This window comes from Eutrema salsugineum, unplaced genomic scaffold, assembly GCF_000478725.1.
Source record: "Eutrema salsugineum unplaced genomic scaffold, Eutsalg1_0 scaffold_6, whole genome shotgun sequence".
Classification (NCBI taxonomy): Eukaryota; Viridiplantae; Streptophyta; class Magnoliopsida; order Brassicales; family Brassicaceae; genus Eutrema; species Eutrema salsugineum.
In genome coordinates, this window is record NW_006256547.1 from 4,742,700 (window position 1) to 4,768,080 (window position 25,381).

At 36.7% G+C, this 25,381-nt stretch overlaps 5 protein-coding genes across 6 annotated transcripts; 3 read left to right on the plus strand and 2 right to left on the minus strand.

The window, feature by feature from the left end:
- Positions 1–2,913: 2,913 nt before the first annotated feature.
- On the plus strand, positions 2,914–3,784 carry LOC18011880. Its single transcript, XM_006395031.2, has 2 exons — positions 2,914–3,282; positions 3,395–3,784. The coding sequence occupies exons 1-2, from the start codon at positions 3,053–3,055 to the stop codon at positions 3,582–3,584; spliced, it is 420 nt and encodes a 139-aa protein (XP_006395093.1). The 5' UTR covers positions 2,914–3,052; the 3' UTR covers positions 3,585–3,784.
- Positions 3,785–6,071: 2,287 nt separating this feature from the next.
- On the minus strand, positions 6,072–12,083 carry LOC18011881 (Fanconi anemia group I protein homolog). Of its 2 annotated transcripts, none has more exons than XM_024151902.1 (13): positions 11,041–12,083; positions 10,757–10,838; positions 10,469–10,660; positions 10,291–10,355; positions 10,064–10,223; positions 9,655–9,900; positions 9,454–9,570; positions 9,016–9,207; positions 8,839–8,923; positions 7,736–8,661; positions 7,130–7,631; positions 6,848–7,038; positions 6,072–6,757 (listed from the first exon to the last, which is right to left on the minus strand). In XM_024151902.1, the coding sequence occupies exons 1-13, from the start codon at positions 12,081–12,083 to the stop codon at positions 6,206–6,208; spliced, it is 4,353 nt and encodes a 1,450-aa protein (XP_024007670.1). In that variant the 3' UTR covers positions 6,072–6,205. The 2 variants fall into 2 exon arrangements, with proteins under 2 accessions (XP_024007670.1, XP_006395094.1); XM_006395032.2 differs by having other exon boundaries at positions 8,839–8,926.
- Positions 12,084–14,393: 2,310 nt separating this feature from the next.
- LOC18011949 (serine-rich adhesin for platelets) lies at positions 14,394–16,057 on the plus strand. Its single transcript, XM_006395033.2, has one exon. The coding sequence runs from the start codon at positions 14,740–14,742 to the stop codon at positions 15,973–15,975; it is 1,236 nt and encodes a 411-aa protein (XP_006395095.1). The 5' UTR covers positions 14,394–14,739; the 3' UTR covers positions 15,976–16,057.
- Positions 16,058–19,038: 2,981 nt separating this feature from the next.
- On the plus strand, positions 19,039–20,567 carry LOC18011988 (probable 3-ketoacyl-CoA synthase 21). Its single transcript, XM_006395034.2, has one exon. It carries the CDS (start codon positions 19,085–19,087, stop codon positions 20,477–20,479), a length of 1,395 nt encoding a protein of 464 aa, XP_006395096.1. The 5' UTR covers positions 19,039–19,084; the 3' UTR covers positions 20,480–20,567.
- Positions 20,568–20,767: 200 nt separating this feature from the next.
- LOC18011989 (chaperone protein dnaJ 49) lies at positions 20,768–22,833 on the minus strand. The gene is made up of 3 exons (XM_006395035.2): positions 22,583–22,833; positions 21,359–22,476; positions 20,768–21,096 (listed from the first exon to the last, which is right to left on the minus strand). Exons 2-3 carry the CDS (start codon positions 22,414–22,416, stop codon positions 21,081–21,083), a joined length of 1,074 nt encoding a protein of 357 aa, XP_006395097.1. The 5' UTR covers positions 22,417–22,476; positions 22,583–22,833; the 3' UTR covers positions 20,768–21,080.
- Positions 22,834–25,381: the final 2,548 nt, after the last annotated feature.

A 25,381-nucleotide genomic window follows, 5' to 3' on the forward strand; every position in this document is an offset into this window, starting at 1 on the left:
CGCGTTCATCAATAATTACAGCAATACTTTGTGATCGGTTACACCAAAAGAAACATTTGTAAGTGGTTCTTAGGTTATACGACCATTTTATGCCCAAACATAGTAAGAAAATTATAAATAAAACCATACTTCAGCTCTGATCGGTCCTTTATTGACTAAACAGTCTTTAATTTTTTTGGTTAACTATAAATAATGACAGTATGATACATAAAGTTTTGAAAACATAAAGATGTATGTGATATACCAGATGTATATAGATTTTTTTAAAAGTTATAGATTTGGTGAATATTGATGGATAACAATATCCTTTAAGTGGAATTGGAACCCTGCTTAGTTAGACATTTCCCACTAGATATATCACTTAAGTCCTCTCCTTTGTAATTCACATCTCCGACAGTTATAAATGTGCTTTTTAGACTCTAACATAATGCTATAATTATTGCACATTGAACAAAATTCTATCATGGAGACATAAATATATTATTCTATATGTTATTGTCCACATTGTGGCTTACTAGTTCCTATATTTGACTACTTTTGGGTGGAGTCCATTAACCATAAGTCCATAACTAATCAAGCAGTAATTAATGGAATATCTTGAAAAACCAAAGAGGAAGTCAAATGTTTAGATTTGGATTTGAGACACTTTTTGACAAACAAATTATTTGCTTCTGTTTACTTTATTGACAAATTGATTCTGCCGTAAACCAAAAAAAAAAAAAAAATGCAGATGGATAAACTAGATGGAGCAAATAGAGTATAGGAAATGCAGATTTAGATAGATGCAACAGATGGAGAGCGCGATGTATTTAGATCGATGCAAAAACTTGGTTTTCCCTATCTCTTTGGATTCGTGTATCACTTGGCCTCATCATATATATACAGTATACTTCATACTCCAAAAAGTTGAGGCCAAGTGAGTATAAAGTACTACTTAAGTATTTTTTTAAACCAAAAAGTTGTATACCACAAGGCTAAACGGTCGAAATCTCTATACTTTCTACTGCCAAACAGTAAAAACAACTTGATTCATATACTTAGTCTTACAAAGCTTAATTTCAAATTGTTAGCACTTCAAAATGCGAGTACACAAAGTTATATAAAACGAATGAAATAGAAAAGCAAAGGGAATTTGTGTAAAGTAAACGACAGCAATTGGGTCCTAATATCGGAAATAACTGATAACCATATCTCTTAGTTATTATGTCTTGTCGACGATGTAATCTTGACGATTAATCACATGTTCAATCATAAGTAAACTTTTAAAATAACCGAGAAATTTTATTAAGATCCCATTTATGTATGCAATGTCAGAAATTTCTATTTAATTTAGGATAGAAATCCAATTTTTGTTCTTCTCCACTCTGGCTATGATATCGATGTGTGTGTTTGATAATTCACTGATACATATATGAAATAAGAGATTGAAAGGTCACGTAAATTTTCATATTACAAATTCTTCTTAAAAGATCAGATTCACTATTCGAAAGAACATCCAAGTGAAATTTTAGTTATGTTTATTTGTGTTTATTTAGAGTCATGATGTTTTAGTAGTCCAATCATCAACAATAAGAGTAATGATTTTCATAATCAACCTTTGCTTGTATCTAAACCAACAACCCCACATCTCCATTATTTGACACAGAAAATCCTGTTAAGTTGCTAACGTACATTATGAAAACATTTAAAAGATAGAGTGAAGAACTGTTTCAAGAATAAAAAGAAAGTTACTTCCAACCTAACTCTATAATTAATATAGTAATGCATGTTAATAATAATAATTAAAAAAAAAAACAAAAAATCTATCCAAAATAGATAGTCCGTATATTAGCTGGACATGTTCAGTAAAATCAATACTTGTTGGCTAAAAAAAATATCTTGAAACTAATTGATCATAAATATGGTTGAACTATAGCAATTTACAGTCTTGATTTGTAACTAGTTTTATTCATGTAACGAGACTGCCTTTGACTTGTGTCCAAAAGATACCAAATTATTCGTAACAAAATAATTAATTTGATTATACGGTTGGACATGATTTTTCTATTGTATATTAAGATACTAAGCTATTAAAAAATATATTTGTTCACAAGTTTCTACCATCGTAACTGTGTGTAGATGCGAATTTTTTATTTAGGCCAGTGTAAACATTATGAAAGTAAAAAATCGACAACCAAATTCAGATTGTGTAAATGTGTGTTGTTCAGAAATAAAACGAAAATCTGAGTGATTGGAGTAGATCTTGGTTTGGGCCTTTATAAAATGAAACAAGGTTGCTTATAGCCTTTAACTATAGATTCTGACCCACTTATTATTTTATCGTTTGGGTAACAACAGAGCCATCTAGAAAAGATTTGCTCAAAAACTTTTCAAAATTTTCATTTCAACAGCAAGAATGAAGACCACTTGATTTACGCGAGTAGAAAGTTAGTCCCCATTTTCAAACGTACATGGATTTTTAAAATATAAATTTTTTCAATCTATACATTGATTTGTAAGTATGAATATTAAGAAACCAAAATAAAAATACAGAGATACACGTTTTGTATTATGAAATTGAGAAATACTTATGAACGAGTATTACACTCATTCCACATTACTAAAGAGTAGAGATACATATATCCACCGAAAGAGTAACACACAAAAGTTAAATACAAGATCACATGCCTCGAAGATACAAAATCTCATATGAAACTCGAAAACACACAAGACGACAAAGTGAAACTCGATTATTTTCTAAAATTATAAAAAAAAAAGGGAAAACGAGCGAAGAAGGTTACACAAGTAATGAAGAGGAGGAAACACGTGGCGAGTATCAAGCAAAAGAGATCAAATCAATCGTCCTCGCGTAGTACACTCGTAGGTCCCACCTATCCTCTTATACATTTTTAATTTTTTTTTTCATTTTCCCCTGCGGAAACCAAAAACTTCTCCTTCCTTCTTCTTCTTCTTCTTCTTTCGCCATTAACACCTGAAAAGAAAATCTCAAAAGCATATAAGAAGAACACATCAAAAGAAAGAAAAAAAAATAGATAATGAGTTAAGAGAAAAAATGGTGGGACTAAGTATTGTTCTGGAGTCGACTAACAACACTTTCAGTGACCGCTTAATTAGTCCCAAACCGCATCAAGTCGTCAACAAATCCGCCGTCATGATCACCGCCATCGCCTCCGCCGCCTCCGATCTCCGCCGTGGAAGTTGCTATCCAGATTCTGGATTCCTCGAGCATTGTTTTCTCTGCAGAAGGAAACTTCTTCCAGCGAAAGATATCTACATGTACAAGTAAGTAACTAATCCATGAAAAGAAATCATTTTCCGGTGATTATAACGGCGAAAATCCAAAGTAGTTCTCGATTTGTGTTAATTTTCTGGGATTTTTGTTTGAATCTGTCAGAGGTGATAAGGCGTTTTGTAGCGAGGAGTGTAGATCGAAGCAGATGATCATGGAAGAAGAAGAAAGCTTAAGAAGAGAGAACTGTTCATTCATGGCTGTTAAGACGACGACGATGTCTGACCCTCCGGCGTCTACTTCAGGCGGTCACCGCCGGGACCCGAGAAACAGAGCAGGCGGTTTCGCGTACTGAAACACAGAGAGAGAAAGAGAGATTGTTGATTTGACTTTTTCACCCTTCTGCTATTTTTTGTCGTTTTGTCATAGAGGATGTAAAGCCAAAAGGGTGTTTTGGGTGTTTTAGAGGTTTGCATATCTATGGGAAGTCCCTAGTTTTATTATTTAGTAGGTTCCGAAAATATTATTATTTCATTAAAAGTTACTTTGTAGTGTGTTTTAATTTCCTGATGAAGCTTTTATCTTTTTGCCTACATTATCAACGTATTGTCAGTTTGTCACTATAGCTAATTATGTTTAGTGGAACTAACTACGAGTAGAGAGTTTAATCAGTTAATTTATTTCGTTTTAAAATTAAAAAAATTCCCGCCACCATGCATTAAAAAGTACCAACTTTAAAGAAGATGAACCTCTCATTGATTTTGTAATATCTCATATAGTGGTTAGTGATGGTGATAGACTAATACTATGTTGATCCAATCCACAAAACGACAAACAAGATGACACGTACGAAAAATACTACTATGTGCTTCTTTTTTTATCTATTAAAATGTTCTCTTGGTTTCATGCGAATTAGCTTCAACGTGTGGGAGAATCTTTACCTTTAACCGACATACGTTTCTGTATAGTTTTATATTCACAATTAGACGAATAAGAATTTTAAATTTAGGATTTCAACGAAACTATTCGGTAATATTCGTTCTTACAGAATAAAACGTCTACCAACTATAAAAACTTTTTATTTATAGTTGATTGTGAATCGTTGACAAGAAGAACTGGACTTCATATAACCCTCTTTTATAGATCATACATATACTTTGTTTTATTAATAAAGGAAAAACATCATCTCGTATATTGTCCGAAAATAAATACTACACAACATTAGCATGTTATGCTAACAACCTTTCAGTCAACACAAATCTTTTTCCATAATTATGTAAATAGATATCTGGTTCTCGTGTCAGACAGTACGTTTTGTAATTGACCATCACCAAAAGTTTATTTATTTTCCTAATTCTATCAAACGGAGGGGATAAGTACCGATCGCTGAACTTCAATCATTTAGTATAGTGGTTTCGCTATTTGTCAAACCACAGAATAATTCTTATTTAATGTACAAACTTGATTAACGTGAGTTTCAAATATTTGTACTCATGTTTCGACTTTTTATTACAGTAGTATGAGTTTTGTATTAATATATATATATACATAATGTGTATATTTTCAGTAATCTTATTAATGTTAAGTTGTTAACCAATCAAAAACGTTCTGCAAAATATTAGAAGAAAATAGTCAAGACTCTTTCAAGTGGTCAAGACTCTTAAAAAAAGTGGTTAAGACTCTTAAAGAGTGTATTCATTTAAAGATGGAGATTTATGTTGAAATCAAGACAGTTTTTTAAATCTTTGCCATGTAAATTTTGCAGATAAATAAAAAGTCATCTAGCAAAAGTCAGGTTTTCAACACGATGGCGATCGTCAAGAGTATTATCACTTGGTCAAAACTCACTAGATTCCTAGATTCTTAGACTTCTTAGTTTTTGGAATAATGTGGGCCAAAACTATTTTGACATTTTGCTTTGTCTTTGTATGAAGTAACAATATCCCATGTAATGTTATTGATTTGTACTCCATATTCATAGGATCCGACTGTGAAGAGACAGTGAGGTCCCTTACCTGTCTCTCTCACTTTCAAAGTGGGTTACTTGTATTGGTGGGGATTTAATAGTTTTGTGATCAGCCTTAGTTTATTGCAAAAGATTAGAGAATCTCGTCTTTAGTTGAACACACCAATGTTCTTAATTTAATGCAATAGCACTGCCCTTCCCCATAACACCTGGCTCATTCATTAACAAGGGTTCTTATTGCCTGCCTGACTTTTTTTAATACTGCAAAAATTAATCTGATTATACAGCCTGTAAAAAGCTAATGAATTCATAGATTACGTCAAATATATATAATTTAATGCAAATATATATTTTTAAAATGTTTATTTTAGGAAATTGTGTGAATGTAATAACCATTTTACCATCTACTTGGCTTAGTATAATCCCAACTATGTATTTACAAACATAAAACTTCTCAAGATCGTAAAATCGGATAAGGTTGTGTTAATTTAGTGAAAGTGGAAAAATATACTTAAATAATAATGAAGTCAGGTCTCATGTTCCTTATAAACCATCATTTTATATTTTGGACATCTACCATCATTCTTTAATGCAAAATCCAACTTTTTCCAACTTAAATACTCAAAAGGCTAAAAGTCTAAAACCAATAGAATAAAGTAAAATAAAAATATTCAGAAGGTTAGAGACTGTAGCATATATTCCACAATGGATAACAAATCACTGGAGTAAATTCGATCTTCAAAGTATGGCGATATTATATACTCAAACAGTTTTAGATCATATCATTGGCATGATTTATCAACAATGTCGAACACGCAGAATGTGTCCAAATCCTCGCATGTTTGCTGGTTCCATAAGCACTGGAAACCCTAATATAATTTTTTTTTGCAGAGTTGAAGAGTGAACTGACCCTGCCACGAAGACTTGCTGTTCAAGGAAATCTGAGAGCTAATAGTATAATGCCTTATGTTCATTCTCTTTGCTTTCAAGTATTATCTACAAACATTAACCTAAAATGTTTCAGAATCTTCATCAGAATCATCCACAACCCAACTCTTCTTTGCAATCTTTTTAGGACGACTAAAGCCACTTCCTTCTTCTTCGCCTTCTTCTTCTTCTCCTTCTTCTCCTTCTCCTTCTCCTTCTCCTTCTCCTTCTTCTTCGTCGTCCTCTTCTGCTGCTATTGCTTTATCAGAATGTAAGTCCCGTGATGATCCGGAATTAACATTTCGGGAGGATAATGTTTTCTCTGAATCATCTTCTGACCCTTCTCTTAAATCATCTTCGTTAACGCCAATGTCATTGTTCCGTGTCTGTGTCTCTGCCTGGTTTCCTCCATCTTCGCCTCCTGCAGGAGTTTCTGCATCTTCAATTATTTTGAAGTCTCTGGCAGTGCTGCGCTTGGCATGCCTCAACAAATTAAATTTAGTAACTTTGCTTAGCTGAATAAGGTATCTTTCATAGTCTTCTATCTGGAATATTAAATCAGGGATGCATTTGTTCTCCTGTTTGATCTTGTTGATTATGCCCTTGGAATTAGAACTCACACTTTCCTGTTGTTCCTGCATTAGGACGAAGCCCCCACGTTACACTTTTGGAACATGCATTTTTAACGAATAAACGTCAATCTATGACTGCTTTCACAACTTTACCTTTTGCATTTCAGCTAAAAAGGGATATAAAGGAACCGTGAGACTCCTGCAAGTTAGTTCCACGAGTTTTTGAAATTTAAGGCTGGGAAGATTTTGCTTGCAACCTTTGGGAGCAATCCTCAGCTTCACAATCTGAGCTAATTGTTTGTAAAACCTAACTGTTAGTCTGAGAAACTGCGCTGCTTGCGAGTCTGCAGATCATGAAAGCACAGGTTGATTAACAAGCTCAGTTAGAAATAATGAGGAGCGGATGAGGTGAAAATTTCAGCAGTGAAAACTCACCTTTGAGGTTCATCAAGACAAAGGAAGAAAGTATTCTGACTGTGGACTCAGCCATTGAGTAAAGGGCTTCCTCGAGAGCCAAACCAAATGTACCCTCAGCATCATGGTTGAGATGGATGTTCTTCTGAGAGACCACATAGAAATTCTTTAGCTTCTTTGAGGCCCAATCCATGTCAACGATTGCTGACTCAATAGATTGCAATATGCAAGAAGTTACTGAAGCACTTGTTGACTGGTTTATGACCATGTATGATTCAGACACTTGTAAATTATCAGAGTTTTCTAAACCGATGACGTTTTGCAACTCCTTAGCCACTTCCACGGCTATGCATAGATCACCAGGGGATGTAGTAAGCGAGATGGAAAGTTTCACAATGCTCTTAGCAACGGTGGTGTTAGATGTTTCACAGCTTCTGCATATTTGATGAGCCCATGATCCATGCCGTTGTTTGAATTTGTCAGGTAGAGTGTCCCCAAGCATCAACATTATGTCACAAAGAATCTGAAAATGCAAGTGAATATTATATTATCAGCTTCCCTGTACGTTAAAGAATGTCCTCAGGAGAAACTGCAGACAGTTTTATTTTGAAGCTAAAAGGAATTTACCTCTACATCATTAGAGTTTTGCGCGATGAGGTCCGTGATCATGGGCTTCATGATTTTCTCCATGAAATTTTCGACGCTCTTTACAAGTAGATCTTCAATTTTTGAAGATTCGCTGCACTCTTCTAAAGTAGCATCATCCTCAGTAGCAGGCACTGCCAGCAAATCTTCAAGCAAACCATTCAAATTAGATCCAGTTGAATATATACTGAGCAGCTCTTTCAAGCCAAGAAAGGCAAGATGTAGACACTGTTTTCTTCCTTCAGCATCCTTCCTTCCTTTATTCTCTTTATTTGTCTGTCCGGTTGCAAGAAGGGGCCCTGGCTTTAGCAGGTAAACTACTTTTAGCAGTGGAGGTCCCAGAACTTTCATGTCACCGTAGACCAACGGTCTAAGTGGATTTTCCTCTTTCATGCAAAGAGATGATCTTATGTGTCCAACACAAACATGCAAAGTGAAAGAGAAAACACTAGAAATTGATTTTTCTGTCTTGGCTGATGACGACTGGCTGTGATCCTGCGAATCTGAAAGATTACCAACGGATTTACTGCTATAGAGTTTGAAAGTGACTAGAAATAGCTGGTAGATACTTGAAGTAGCCAAAAAGGGAACTTTCTCTCGCTCTTCATTAATACTTGCGTTTCCCACATCAGCATCATCAGATTTATTACGGGAGCTAAATCGTACTCTCTTGCCAATATTGCCCTGTTTCGATTTTCCCACGTCCTTTTCAAGTGATTCATAAAGATCAATCAAAGCGACAATCTCCTTTTCGATTTCACCTTTTTTCCCTTCTGGCTGTTTCTCTAGATCCGTTATAATATAATTAAGCAGCACTTTAACGATTCCCAATATAATCGAACAGTAGGATTTTCTTTTATCTTCTTCAAGAGATGCAGAAACTGTGTCCTCAGACTGCCCAACAATATCTGTAAAATGCATAAAATAAACAGAACAATTTAAATACTCCTATCAATTCTGAGACTAGAGTAAGCCTAACACACAACCTATACGAAGCAGACATAAAAGAAAACGAATGTAACAGCAGACCAACGTGTTCAGTTAGGCTAAGCTGGATTTCTCAACAACGATTATTTGTCACGTACCTCCTAATTTCTTGCCTAGTAGGAAGCTTCGGACCTTCACCAAAGCACTGGAGTACACTTCTTGAGATACATTTCTTCCTACCTGCTGCTGCCATACGAAATTGAATGTACCCACACATTATTATTTACAATTGCCCTCTATTAGGTAACACAAGACAAGTTTTTCTGTAGCAATACCTCAGTTTCTTGTGTAAGTGAGAAGCCAAAGCATGGCCACGCGGTATCGGAAGGCCGATCAGAGCTGTTGTGCGGCTGGAGGAGCAAAATCCAAGAGATACAAAAGAGAAGTCTATCCAAGGGCTCGTCAATGATAAATCTGCCACCTTCTACTTTAATGCATGAAGTGATTCCAAGCTGAAAATCTGTGTCCTGCCAGGATAATCACAAATTGACAAAGCATGCATGAAAATGTGTCCGTCATGGGAGATATAGGAACTTTTTTCTTGCGTTAAAACAAGTTTAAAAAACCTCGCAACAGCTCCTCACTGTCACTGTAGAAAGAAAAAAAGAAGGGTCCAGAGAAGTTCAAAAGATATAGCAACTTTTTCCTGTTTTAACAAAAAAGCGGCGAAGTCATTCTCAGAGTGGAGAGAGGATGAAGCATTTGACAGTTACCTGTCTGAAGAAACGAAGAAAGTGAGGCATAAGAAAGTCCAGCACATGTCCTCCACTTGATGGATCGATCAGGATTAATTTCACAAGCCCATCATAAACTACTTCCTTCACTTTTGCCTACATACAGGAACCAAAGAGCTCTAAGAAGGTCGTCAAATTCTAGAAAGAAAATTTTTCGTGATCAAGGACGAAAAAAGACACCTGTTGGTAGAGGCATCTTTGAAGCAACCCATTCAGTTCAGTAAAGAGGTTTCCCCTCACGATAGAGCTCATCTCAGTGTGCTGACTAGAACTGGCTTGGCTTGATGAGTCTTGCAGAGTAAATGAGCTGTCTCTCTTAGCTTGTTTCTCAGCAAGTATAAGATCAGTTAATACCTTTGTCGCTGCAACACGAACTGTATCTTCCCGTCTAAACATAGCCTTCCGAATCACCAAAATGGTATAGTCCTGCATCATCAAGTTAAGTTTAAACTGAGGTCTTGGCGTATAGGCTTGTTTCTTCTTCCCAATTCCATAGATTGGAAAAATGCTTACAAATAGACACTCCAAGCAGAAGCAGATTTGCAGAAGAGAATAGAACAAAAGAGAATGTGCAACAAATTTAATTTACCTGAAGTTCATGGCTGAATTTGATGAGCGGGATAATAGCAGAAACAAGAAAACAGCTGATATTTCCCTCCATGAAAGTGAAATAATCCAATAACTCTTTAAGATGGTGGACAAATTCCAACATGATAAGTGAGTATCTCTGGACAAGACACCCTAATAACCTACAAGCTCAACTTCCTCAGCACTTGGAAAAATGGTTGACAATCGTATCCATTAAAAGATACTGACCTTACTATTGGCTTGCTCTTTGCACACTTCAAAGAAAGAATGCGAAACTTGCATTGTTCAATTATCTGCAAAATAATTCACTCAACTAAGTTTTGTATTACAGATGGAAAGAAATAGCATAAAAGTTTCAGTGTCAGTCTAAAGAAACTTAAGGCATCAGTATAAAATAGTTATCAACCTCGTTTCTGGTCATATCATGGACTTCAAATAGGGTTCCCAGAATCTGAATGCTAAGCTTCTCAATACCCAGTACGCCATTAGAATCAACAAACTCATTGGATCTACCTTCTTCGACAGATTCTAGCAACATAAAGCCAAACTGAATAACACTTGGAACCACATGCTCCCTCCCATATCTGCATTCACTAACCTAATAAAATATAAGAAAATATATTACTTAATCTTCTTACAGGTATGCCCTGGTATGATAAACAGGACCCGAAAGTAAGAAAGCAGGGGAAAATACCGCTCTTAGTAAAGATTTTTCAACCAATCTGGCATGCAGGAAACTCTCTTCCTTCAGCTCATTAGGTAGCCACTTGCAATCTCTGTATATAATTGATGAAAACATTGGTAAAATGTACCCTATTTATGAAGAAAGTTTATATTTTCCCTACAGTATAGTGTATTTGTTTTTCACTAAAGGTCGACGTAATTGTTTCTCCTAGTCACATGTCTATAAAGCAAAGGAGAGTCCACCTCATGAAACATCAAGAAACAAACAGTGAAAAGAAGTTTGCTACTACTTACTTGGAGAGTCTGTAATCGTTGTATGTAGTAAGCAAAGCCGTTTTCAATATCCCCAAGGAGTTCTCACCAAACTTTCTGACCCTAGCAACCGAAAACAGAACCGCAACTGTAAAATGATTGAAAGCCCTAAGATCGGATTTGACTAACGCCACAACCTCTTGCCCCAGTGAAGGATCCTGCTTCACTGCGAAATTCACATGAAGAAGAACGGTTCCCTCGATCTGTCTAAGGACGGAGGCTACTTTCGTTTCGGCTTTGGACCCAAAAAAACCAACAACTCCTCCGATCACCTCCCTCTTGCAAAAACCTTTTGAAGCAAGAACCAACAATTGATACACAAGTGAAGGCAGATCTTGCAAGTCTATACCCTTGATACCAAAAAACACCTTCTCCAGCAATTCACTCTTTCTCTCCTTATCCAGAAATGGAAACTCCTTTGCAAGAGAAACCATTTTAGTCAACAACCCTTTATGCCACTCACAGTTAAGAACGCGATCTATCGCCGAATCAACGTATTCGATTTCACTAGCTTTCGCTTCTCTCGGATTTCGCAATAAATCAAAGCACACAGGCAATAAATCAAACAACTGAGCGTCATCGACAGTGACAACTCTAGACACACCCGATAAGATCGAATCGACGACAGATTTCAGCTCCTTAATGTGTAAGTATCGTAAGAGAGTACCGAAGAGCTGAATCGTCTTGAGGGAATCCGAATCGCTCGGAATTTTGCCGGCATTGAAGATTTGGGTGTAGGAGATGAGAAGAGAGGCGAGGAGAGACGAGAGAGGCGGAGTATTCGGCGACAGAGAAATAAGAGATAAAAGAGCAACGACATACTCGGAGACAGGTTTCGACGGCGAGGGTGAAGAAGAGCGAGATTGGAGGTACGAGAGAAGAGAATCGTGGGAAGCCGGAGAGAGAAGGTATGGTGGGAGAGAAAAGCCAGTCTGGCAATGGTGGTACTGGGCTAGACGGACGATATCGTTATCAGTGGGAGGTCTCTGAGCATGGTGAGTCGATTCTTCGGCGGCGACGGTCATTTTTCCCGGCGGGATGACTAAGTTTCGAAACTTCTCAGGGAAGATAGTTTAGGTTTTTATTTTCCTTTACGCGGGAGAATTATTTGGGCCTTAGTTTCTCTGGGCCTAAAGGCCTAAGGAATCCGGACCATCGATCAAAATTGGCAAAGACCCAAAACATACAAGTTTGTGTAAAGTTTGTGTTATATACAAGGTAATCGAAACAAGTCTCTTCAGCTTCAGCCAATAACTTTCTTTTATTAATAGACTGATCATCAATAACTTTCTTTTATTAATTAGCCATGTACACATTTTTTAATGTTGATTGTGTAGTTTGCCAGTTTATAATAAATATCATTTAGTTTAATCCCATTTTTTGCGAATATTTAAACTTTTTGGCATTTTGTATCACGAAATTTTATTTTGGTTCAAATGAATAACTTTAAATTAAGCATTAGAAAAAGAAGATGAAGTAGCGGTAATGTATGGAGCGAGGTCAGGCTCTTGCGAGCATGTCCATGCAAATTAGCCTTTAATGTAGGTAGCTAACTTATTTTAATCTATTTCGGTCTCTCCATCAAGTTACACTATTACGTGAAGCTATAATAGTATTATATGTGTAGGCTCTAGGCTGTTGTAGCCCATGCATGTAGTCAATTAATGATCAATAAAATAAAATTAGGAAATAGTAGTTCGTAGATAATGTGCTCCCAATGTGGCGTGAAATCTTTCCAAGCTCTCTCCGTTTTCTAGAATAAAGCTCAAAGATGTGCATGTGATTGTAAACTCACGCTTAGTGTCACAGCCACCATTGGATTCTCCGATCCAGTACCCATATTATCGTTCTGGTAAAAAACGAATGGGACATTATGAGAAAAAAAACTATCTGGAAAAATTAATCACTTATACTTGTTGATTTTTTTTTTGAATCTTTAAATTTGTATTAACTTTTTTCTCTTTGCAATTTAGTTTAAATGTATAGAATATTTTTAAATTAAAAAATAAAAATTTATTTCATAAACTGCCCCCATATTTTTTTGTCGAAGAATATAACCTTCTATCATTTTTGTGTGTGTCAAAGATATAACCATTGATCATATGTAAAATGGAGTATACAGAATTGAAAAAAAAAAAAATCGATGGGGACCGGGCAACCAAATAGAAGACGTGTCTATGAGAGAGACGAGACAATGGTCAAATGGTGTAATATAAGCTCAAAAAGACATGAAAATTCAATGTTGTTATGGACCACTGATCTCTTCTTTCTACTTCTCCACATCTCGTCACCTTTTGGTCATATTACAAATTACAACCAAATATTCAATAGAAATCAGCGGCTAGTCCAAGAAAATGTCGTCTTCTGGAGTGAAAAATATTGATATTGTCTTTTTCGATTCGTTATCTATTCTTATTCATTCTCAATTATATATATTCCCACTCGTTTCGAACTATCTAGATAATTGTAAACATATGAGGTAAAAAAAAAAAGAGAACTGTAAACATACCGAAGTGTAAAGTCTAATATCCGTTTGTAATTTAACAACACAGTTACAAATATTAAAGATCCACACATTCGATATAGAAAGAATGAAACAATAGCTAGGCTACACACATCAGAGCCCGGCCATTCATCATTCTTACTCGAAGGAAACCAATTCATCACACATACTTGATTCTCTATGTAGAGCTCATCATCTAGAAGTTAACATTTGTTTAGATCTTCGCCTTTTTTCTCAAATGAAACTTGAGTACCACATTGCCGCTCTAAAGGTTCTTTTCTATAGCCAGCTTCAACAAGATCAAATTCAATAACATCATTGATTTTTTATTCTATAACAGTTTATTTTTTGGTGTGAACATAACAGTTGATAACAGTGTGTAAAAATCAAGCCATTCTATCACTGTAATTACTAATAGGGCCATAGGGGTGTCTTCTATTTTTATTGGCTGCTTCATGGTAAGTTTTAAATGACTGTTTTCTTATAAAATGCAAAAGAAACCTGAACGTATACACGGGTATTCGTCAAGTAAATACTAGTTCCTAGAAATTATAGATAAGCTAAGTTAACTTTGGCCAGAAGCTCCGGGAAATTTAGTGAAAGCAAGCAAAAGCTGGATTTAGTTATGGTAATGGAAATAGTAAAAAGAAAAAGCCACGTCGCTGTGGGGGGGTACATAATGGACCATAAGCCTTTTTAGTCCATCCTAAATTTGATTAAAGAGTGTAAAAAAAAAAAAACATTAATGTTGAAAACTTTTGGAAGATTTGAAGAGCTAAACAACAACAAAAACAAAGGGGAGAGAGAGAGTGAGAGAAGAGTGAGAGGCCAAGAAAGAAAGAAAGAAGTCAGGATCCCACGTGCACCTGGGAACTCGACCCCTCCTCTCTCCAGACTCTCTGCACTAACCCACTCTCTCTCCCCCCTTCATTTCCTCCTCCATTTTCTTTCTCAATCAATCTCTCTCTCTCTCTTCTCTCTCTCAAAAGAAGAGAAACAAAAAAATAAAACTACTGAAAGCTGATTTTTTCATTTTAGATGCCGTGAATCTTTCTACCCACTTTTACATACAGAAACAGAGAAAAATCAGTCTCGAGAATCAAAAAAATCCATACACAAAAAGAAAAACAGAGGAGCTAAAGAGAAGTAGAAGAAGAAAAATAAGATTTGGTCATTCAATGGTGGAGGCAAAAGATCAAGACATGGGTGATGGGATGCAATGCATAAACCATCCCTTCACGAAGAACCCAGGTGGGATCTGTGCTTTCTGTCTCCAAGAAAAACTCGGAAAGCTCGTCACTTCCTCTTTCCCACTCCCAAAACACCTCTCTTCCTCTTCTTCTTCCTCCTCTCCTTCCTTCAGATCTGACTCTCTAGGCTCCACCACCGCCTCCGCCGCTAACCTCTCTGCCTCTCTCTCCCTCTCCGTCGCCGGAGCTAGAAACGTCACGAACAACCACAACAACAACAAGCTTCCTTTTTTGCTGGCGAAGAAGAAGAAGAAGATGTTGACAGCTTCGACTTCCTCCTCATCGACGGCGAATATCGTCTACAAGCGAAGCCAATCGACGACGACGTCGGCGTACGGAGGTTCTGACTTCAGCCCGAGGAAACGGAGTGGGTTTTGGTCTTTTCTGCATCTCCACTCTTACAAACACCATAGCAGCAGCAAGAAAGTCGGAAACTTTCATGATTCTTCCAAGACAACAACGACGAGAACACAACCCACGAGCCAGACTGAAAACGTTTTGTCGAAAACAGAGAAGGGAGATTTGACAACGGCGGGATCTTCTTCGTCTTCTTCGACCTCTTCTTCTATGTCAAAGAGAGCAACTGGAGGTGGGAGTAGTAACAGAAACGGCATTGATGTGATTGTAGAGGAAGATGGGAGCCCTAACGTTGTGGTTACGGCAACAACAGTCACACCAAGCGAGAGGAAAGTGTCGAGGTCCAGATCTGTTGGGTGTGGAAGCAGAAGCTTCTCTGGAGATTTCTTTGAGAGGATCACTAATGGTTTTGGAGATTGTACCTTGAGAAGAGTGGAGTCACAGAGAGAAGGTCACAACAAAGGTAAAGTTAGTAACCCTAGTAGCAATGGTGGTGGTGGTGTGAGGGAGATGGTGAGATGTGGTGGAATCTTTGGTGGGTTTATGATAATGACGTCATCTTCATCTTCCTCATCATCATCATCATGGGTATCATCATCATCAGCTGAACATCATCATCATCATCATCAAAACATGGCTCATGGTGGAAGGAACAGAAGCTGGGGATGGGCATTTGCAAGTCCAATGAGAGCTTTCACTTCTTCTTCTTCCTCTGGTAAAAGAGGCCGTACAATTTCAGATTCTACAAGCAAGAACACAACCCCAAACTTGGATGCAATTCCTTCATTGCTGGCCGTCAGAAGTTGAATTCAGAAAAGAAAAAATCTTTAATCTTGCGTTGCAATAAGTGTTTTTTTATATCTTAAACAAGAGAAATACGTTTAAACTAGTTTAATCCTTGTTTGTTACTGAAATCCGATTTTAGTGTATTTGTAATGTCACACTATTTTTCTATATGTTAATTATCATCTTCTGTCAAACAAGGAAAGAGGAACTTAGGATACTTGGGTTACTTTCTTCTGTTTCGTTTGTCTTTTCCTCTTGATTATTCTAATCCTTAATTTTGTTTCTCTAATCTCTACTTAATTGAACCATCTGTCTTGCTTTAGGTTGTGATTAAGATGTGTTTCGTAGAAAATTAGTAAAATTTAAAAAAATCACTGGAAAAGCCAGTCAAAGGGGAGTTTTTGGGGTTTGACTGGCTTTTAAGTGTGAGTTTTGTATTAAATTGTGTTAAATGAGTGAATCAAAAGCCACATGCCTTTGCACATGCATTATGATTCCATGGTCCCCAAAAATTTTCTTTTTTCCTTAATAAACATCTCTTGTGACCCACAAAATTAAGACATAAACAACGGTTGTACTGCTACATACATCACTGATAGTGATCACCTAATCTTTAAAATCAAAACAGTGCAATTTTGGTTTCACATTGATATTGTTAAGTGGATCAACGACATGAAAAACAGATGATTTTGTTATTATTATATAACGTGTAGAAGAGGAGGACATAATGGGGGTCCATGAGATGAAACTACATATGAAGGATTCTGCAAAGCCGAAAAGAAAAGGACCTCCTTCTCATTAACTCTTTTCTTTTATAAGCACTTGTATTTTTCCATGTGGACTTATACATGTTCCAAAGACCAAAATTATGTATAATAGTTTATTTAAAAGCTGATCATGTGTCATTAGATCAATTTAGTAGGATCGTTTAAGAGATCAAGATCTCCATTAAATTAGTAGCCCTGTTCTCAACTTGCTCCATCTTTTTAGTAGAGCCAAGAAATCGCCACACAAGCATGAAAATGTTTTGCCTAGACAAGATTCATTATAACATTGAAACGCGGACGCAACAAAAAAAGACATTGTAGCCTAGATCCATAAAACCGATAGCAAATACTTTTAAGCAGTAATGAATTTTTCTTTTGGTTTTAAGTAAGTTGTAATGAATTGTTGTTTTGTGGAGATTTAGCATGAATCATAATTGTCTAAAATTATATGAGTCCTATGACTTTGAGAAAAATGTAGGCTGAATTGAATGCAAATTTATACAGATGCATGTGAAGGAAAAAAAATCAAAACTAACATACATTTTTATATAATAAGTTGTTTGGGAAGTTTTTTCCATAAAAAGACGTCCATAAATGCATTTACGTCGTTTGCGTTTGGCTATTGCTTTTACAATAACACAACCAGTGCAGTTTCATTTTGAAATAAAAACATTTATTATAATATATGTAAAGGCAAAAACAAAGTAATCAAACAGTAGAAGTCGTAATCTGAACGAATCAAGGTCCACTTACTCGACACTCTCTAGAAGGATTCAATACTCCGAAGATGAGTGTAATCAGGTAATAACAAAACTTAACAAGTATTTAAAGTCCATAGATTTGATAATTCTACCACGGAGAATTTAATGGTTTTGCTTTGCTGACCCATCCGATTCAATCATGTTGTGACATGAACATGTCGGGGTCTATAAACACTGTTCATGATGGGTCAAACCTTATTCATTTAATACCTCTATGACTTCATGCTCATGTGTTGCCTTGTGAGTTTCGTCTTTCATTTTCATAGTTATTGCCCAAAGCTAACCACAGAATCTAATGTGTCTGTAATTTTCCGAAACCTACTTGTCATTAATGATGGCCAAGAACCTGAAAAGCATGATGTTCTTCTGCTACTTATTTTAAGGACGACATGCAGTTTATCCCCGTTCCCTAAAAACACCGTGTCGTTCTCATCAATTTTTTTTTGGGGTTTTGTCAAACTCCTTCATTAATTAATTAGGGAAAGACCCAGACTAATACGCGGATTAAGCTACCATGAGTATGTTTCTTTTGTTCGTCAAATTCCCATTACTGTCCCAAATTCACCCATTAAAATTTCATCTTTTGGAGTGTAATGATTCGTAAGAAAGTAACACAACATTACAAAAAAAGTGTACGATATTTTCCTGATTTGGACCCCTCAGCTTGTCAGATTTTAAATAATTCTCTTCATGAAAATTTGCATTTTTTTCTAAAGCACAATAATAAGATTACAAACTATCTGGCCCTATCCTCTTTCGTTTGTTGGTGTATCTAGAAGATAAGAAATAATTTGATATTCCCAAAGTGTAAATGTTTTAAACCGATATAATTAAACACGACAATTGTTGATTGGACAGTTTAGATTGATGCAAATTAAACGGATTACAACGAACCCAGAAGCACCAAAATTGTCGTCTGACATTGTTCACACAAATTAAAAAATAAAATAAAATGTCTCTTATACCCTTTTTAATTTACAGAGAAAATGACTATTAGAATCATATTTATAATTAATTTTCTGAATTTTTTAAGGTTAAAAATTACATTGGAATTCTAAAACGACATTCTTTTTGAAAAAAAAAAATGTCAGAACAACACTCTTTGTGAAACGGATGGAGTATTATACTCCTGAAAATCTGCATACTTAATCATTTTTTACATTTTAATGCAATTTGATTTTTTTTTTCAGCTACTTAAAAAGCTAGTACAAGAAACAATTATTTTCTTTTATAGATTTTCCTAAATAATAGAGTACAATAATTTGTTTTTCATTCAAACTAGAGGACCCTAGACCAAATTTTCTTAAGGAAAATCTACAAGAGATTAACTAATACCTGGCTGGTTAAACCTAAACGCTTACCACACGAGACACGACCCAAGTTAGAACCTAGCTAATCAGAAAAGCAAGAAGACGTGTTGAGACTACTTGTCGCAAAAGCACACAAAGAATGCTGAAAAAATTAGCATTACCAAGCGCAGTGAAACCCTCTGCAACAACTTCCACATGATAATTTCATTCTCTCTTATATCTCATGTAAGCCACCATAGTGGCCGAATCAAAATTCCATGAAAAATCTTAACTTTAAAAAGGATAAAGTGAAATGAACCAAACCATACAAAGAGTTTCACCAATCTCCTTGACCATGTCAGAGCTGAAGACGCTTCTCAGCTCAGGTGGTTCGATCTTTGAGATCTTTGCCGTTTTACTAGTATTGCATTTGATCTACCAAAGAATTAGGAGAAGAGCCAAAGTCTACTTACTTGATTTCACTTGTTACCGAGCACCTGATTCAAACCGCATCCCAATGTCTACTCTTCTCGAAACCATCTACCTCGATGACAATATTGATCAAGAGAGCATCGATTTCCAAGCCAGGGTTCTTGAGAGGTCCTGGTTAAGCAACCAAACCAGCATTCCTCCTTCGTTGACGGAAATACCCCTCAAGAAATCTCTCTCCTCGGTCCAAATCGAAGCCATGACCACTCTCTTCACCTCTGTTGAGGATCTTCTGAAGAAAAACAAACTAAACCCAAGAAGCATAGATGTACTCATAACAAACTGCAGTTTGCATGCGCCTACACCGTCTCTTAGTGCAATGGTGATCAACAAGTTCCATATGAGAAGCAATATCAAGAGCTTTAACCTCTCCGGCATGGGTTGTGCGGCTGGGGTTCTATCAGTTGGTTTGGCTAACGACTTGCTAAAGGTTCACCGAGGCTCATTGGCTCTTATTGTCAGCACCGAAGCGCTGAATACACATTGGTATATTGGCAAAGACAGATCTATGCTTCTTACCAACTGTCTCTTTCGAATGGGAGCAGCTGCAGTGTTGATGTCTAGCAACGATCATGACAGAGGAAATGCAAAGTATGAGCTCTTGCATGTTGTTAGGACAAATAAAGCGAAAGATGATCGAGCATACCGATGTATCTATCAAGACATAGACTATGAGGAGAAGCAAGGGGTGAAGATAACCAAAGATGTAATCAGCGTGGCTGGAGATGTGCTGAAGATGAATCTAGTTTCACTGGGACCTTTGGTACTACCTTACCTAGAGCAATTGCAATATGTGATACAGAACATTCTTTGCAAGAAACTAAAGATCTTTAAAGCGAGTTCTTTCTATACACCAAACTTCAAGACAGCGTTTGAGCATTTCTGCATCCATACAGGAGGAAGAGCTGTGATTCAAGCAATGGAGATGAACCTGAACTTGACAAAAGAAGACATCGAGCCATCAAAGATGACTCTTCATAGGTTTGGGAATACTTCTTCGTCATCCATTTGGTATGCACTCTCTTACTTGGAAGCAAAACGGAGAATCAAAAAAGGCGATAGGGTTTTGCAGATTGCATTTGGAAGTGGGTTCAAGTGTAACAGTGCGGTGTGGAGATGTATCCGAGATGTGGAGCCCGATACAGTAAACAAATGGCTCGACTTTATTGAATCATATCCTGTAGACGTACCTGATTCTATTAATATCAGACCGGGCTAGCTTGTGCAAGCAACATAACCTTGAAGATAGAACTTAGGAGGGCTCTGAGTGATTTGAATTCATTCTCAATTAACACAAAGACCAGACCAGTTTTCACAGGTTTTGGAATTTAGTTTGATCTCATTTTCACCCACTAAGAAATTGGAATGTGATAGGTTACTCTTCACATGATCCCTGAAATTTCAATTCTTCATGACTTTCATAATCTAGCCATAGAGCAATATCTGATTGAAACAAAATCAAAGCCTTGTGTCATATAGAAAAAAGTAATAGAACAATTATTTGCTGCATCTTCTAAAGAGACTTGTTGGACTCAAATTTCCATGTGTTTTCAACTATAGTATGAGTATAGCAAGTGGTACCTCTGTTGTCACCTGAGACTTGCCAGGACTTTCTTCTTTGTTGTTCTCAGTATTCTCCTAGGTATTTTTTTATCTAAAAATCCATATGCAAAAAAAAAAAAAAAAAAAAAAACAAAAGAGATTATCGTTATCCTCCCTACACATATGACACATTACAGTTTACACGTTCAGTCCCAAGAACCTCTAAAACATCAAAATCCGGCAGTCTTCATCACATGTTGGACAATCTTGAGCTGATATCATGTCGGTATTTGCCTGCTTTGTGTCAAAGAAAACAAAGGATTAAACATCAATAATTATTGCGTGACCATCAAAAATCTAACATTAGCTTTTGCCCCAAAAAAAATGTATGGGTTCTCAGGGTTGATTTGTGTCACTTCACTCGTGAGGATCTAATAGATTAAACATTTCGCCTTCTAACTGTGGAGGAGCTTAGTAAACATTGTACGTGGGGATCACAAGTAACGAGTACGTGACAGAATGTAAAACAATGTGGAGGAAAAAAGAAAGCTGTTACCTATCAACAAATCCACGATCTTGAAGCTCATTGCAGTGAGGGGTTGGCGGCTTCTTGTTCCACCGCCGTTTTTGGAGCTCAATGCGACAGGAATGGAAAAGAAAGTTTCTGTACTCTTTAATAACGTTGCCCTCAAGGCTAGCTCGAGCAGAGCTACCGAGCGGAAACTTCTCTTCAAAGGCTGGTGATGATCTAACATAAAAGCTAATCTCCATATTCTGTGTCGTCTTTGGTATCTGATAAGTCTGGTTCTTGTGCAGAGAATAGTCGGGCTCAGAAAAGGGTAGATAAGCAAGCAACAAAAGCAGCAAGAATGGTAGAATCTGAATAATCGTCAAACAACTAGGTCCAACCACAACAGGCTCCTCCTCTCGGGGTTGGTTACGCGCTTGTCTAGTCCTAAAAGCATGGGGAGCACGGAACATGTCTCGTTGTTGACCAAAAAACGCCCTGAATATCTCGTCGGGATCAAAATCATCGTCAAAAAAGTCATTACGCGCATTATATCTCCTCCTCGGCCTGCGATTACTCTGCCTCTGGATATGATCGAACTCATCAACAAACCCCACCTGATCATACTGGCTTCTCGAGTTACCATCACTCAAACAAGTAAACGCTTTGGAAACTTTCTTAAAGGCTTCCTCTGAACCCGGTGCCTTGTTCTTGTCAGGGTGAACTTTCAATGACAGCTTCCTATAAGCTTTTCTGATCTCTTCAACAGAACAGTTCTTCTCTAAACCCAAAATCGTGTAGTAATCGTTGTTCCTTTTTATATGCCTAACCAATTCCACATTTTCCTCAGTATATTTCATCTTGTCGTTAGTCTTCCTAGACTCAAGCTTATCACTATCCACAGATTTGAGCTTTTCACTAAGAGATGGATTCCCTGAAACTGAATCAAGATTGTCACAAGCAGCAGTAAGGTCATGAGTGGAGAGGCTTGGATTAAGCCGTTTTGCCATCCTGATGAATTTCAATGCCCGTTCCTTATCACCAGAAGCAATGGCGTCTTCGGCGATTCTCAGACACCTCGACGCATCATCTTTGTTACCATCCATAATAAAGCCTATTCAAATCCCTAATTCGAAAATTTCCCAGAAAAATCTTCCCTCCACACCCTACGCGAATTCAACAGAAAATGAGGCTAAAACAGAACCACCGTGATATCATTACTAAGCCCGTTGAATCAAATCCAAAACAGAGATTCAATCTGAAATTACGCACATCTATATCAAGACGATCAAGAAAAGGATCAAAGTTCGTCGAACACACAAATTAACACTCACGAAACAACGAGTCGTATCCGCGTACTCAGAGAAATTGGAGAAGTGCCTGATTCAGACGACGAGAGTGGCCATGAGAGAGGGAAGGAAGAGCTGATCAGAAATAGGGTTACAGGTTTTGATTCATTACTTGCTTTGCTTGTCGTCGGGAAGAGAGGAACTCAAAGTAGGTGATGAACCAGAGAAGGCAAAGAATTCTCACGGCATCTAATATATTTTATTCACCTAAATAAAACGAGTATTTTATGTACGTAGAAATTTTAACCACAAAGTTTAAAATTTGTAAAGAAAGACCATACAAAAAACAAAATTACACAAGATAAAATTTTGCGTTTCCTTACCACACCAAATGAAATTGAGTCTCCAACTTATGAGTTATGATTATAAATTCGTATATTAAATTATTAATGATTGTATTTTTTTTTTTAACTTTTTTATTTCTGGTCTGTTACACATTGAAAATTCCAACCACAGAGCTTAAAATTTGCAAAACAGAACACACAAATTTAATTAACATATCTCAACATTAGTATGTTGTGTCCATGCTTGAAGATATTATTAATGCATCATCCTTCATTATGCAATTTCTCTAGACAAAACAAGAACCAATTACTTTAGTCATACAAAGAACAGATACATTGAGGCTATTACTACAAGAAAACAAAGATTTAGCGACCTCATATATAATTGCTAATTAGTCGCTAACACTAAATTTACGATCGAGTTCCGACTAATAGCATCAGTCGTTAATATTGAGTCGCTAAATCAATTAGTCGCCTATCAGTCGCCAAATACCGACTGAATAACGACTAAATGTTGACGAAGTTAATCAGTCGCAAAGTAGTCGTTACCTTAGCGACTGATTGACGACTGTTGTTGCGACGTATTTGCGACTGAATGGCGACCATATGGTTCGATAATTGAATGATATTTGGTGCAATTTAACGACTGTTTTGCGACGTATTTATGACTGTATTCCGACTGATTTACGACTGCATTGCGACGGCTTCAATAAATGAAAACAAAATCTAGTTTTACGATTAGATTCTTCCAAATCTGATAATTTGAATCCATTCTACATTTTAAATAACAATTTAACAGCAAAAAAATATTCAAATGCAAAATGCAAAAAGTCATTATATTACATAATACCATTGTTTTAAAAAAAGACATAAAACCATTGTTCCAAAAGGTACTAAACAAAGATCAAATGGTTACATACTTAACCATTGAGATAAGTTCAAAAGAGTGAGCCGAGATACTTAAAAAAGAGACATAGAAAAACCTTAAGAGTGAGTTTGATCACTTGGAAGAGTTTGATTTGCAGCCAAAAAATCCATGAACTTTGGATCAGTTTCAGTCAAATACTTCTCCACCATAGATAACTTGTCCAGCTTGGCTTGTTGCTCTGCTTCACGCTTGGAGTTCTCAGCCGCTTGTTCTTCTATTTTGCGATGAGCTTCTTGTAGCTGCTCTTCCAATCCCTTGTATGTTGAAGAGCTTCATGGGCTTTTCCTCTTTCCATTGACATGTGTCTCTGAAAGACTTCCAATTCCATAAGGAATACCTCGCTCATTTATGAAAGTCGACTGCAAAAACAAAATAAGGATCAAAGCATCAATGCATATATATTAACATCAAAGCATCAAACAAAATAACAACTTGAAAGCTATAGAAGCAAAGCATAATATAAAAGAACACATCAAAAATAAAAAACGAAGACTTTACCTGAAGAAAAATCTCATTCTCCTCTTCTATGGTTAGCCCCAACGATGGTGAAGTACCATCTGAAGTCTCTGAGTCTATCCCGCGAGTTGCCAACTTGGATTCCAGGTTCTTCCTATAAGCCTCAGCCACAGTCTTGGACTTTTGATCTACAAATGTTCCATCTCGTTTTGTATGAACCTTGATGAAAACTTCACCAAGGCTCACCGGTCTTCCCAACTCTTCTTCCTGAAATGATAACAATATAAAGAAAGAGTTAGTTCCCATCTGACTAAAGATGATATATAACTTATGAGAAAGTTAAAAATTGATATACTTACCATTTCTTGTTGGATTTGGAGGCATGACTTCTGCCCTGAGAAGTGAACATGAGGACCAAGTCCATTACGCTCAGACATCCGAGCAGCTGATGTGGTGGAACTCTTCTCTTTGGCTTCTTCAGTGTCCCAATACTTTGTCATTTGTTTCCAAGTGGTATCTCCAATCCAGTTTGGTTGTTCTCGAGAAGCCCTAACCTTGCTGACCATGTCTTTCATCCGGAGGAGACATACTCTCTCAAACCTTTCTTGAACCACACCGGTTAATAAAGGATCCCAAGTGTGGGTTTTCTACCAAAAAAATAGAGAAGATGATGTTAGTGAGCAATAAAAAACAAATGGCTCATATGTATCAACACAAAAAAGGAGTATGGATAGAGAACCTTACCGCGAATTCAATAAAGAATCTTTCCTGTCTCTCCCGAGGCACACATGTCCAGCTATAAAATGGGCCATCGAACTTGTTACAGAAAATTTTTGTTATCTTCCGAGTCAGGGAAGACTTGTCACGCCCAAACCTGCAAGCACACAATAAAGTAAAGAAACAGTTACAATCCTAAACCCAATACTAAGATAAGAAAATAAACAGTCCATAAACAAATCTAACAAATCTAAGCCAAGTACCATAACAACTCTAAACCCTAAATCATAACAATTCTAAGCCAAGTACCCTAACAACTCTAAACAATCAAACCCTA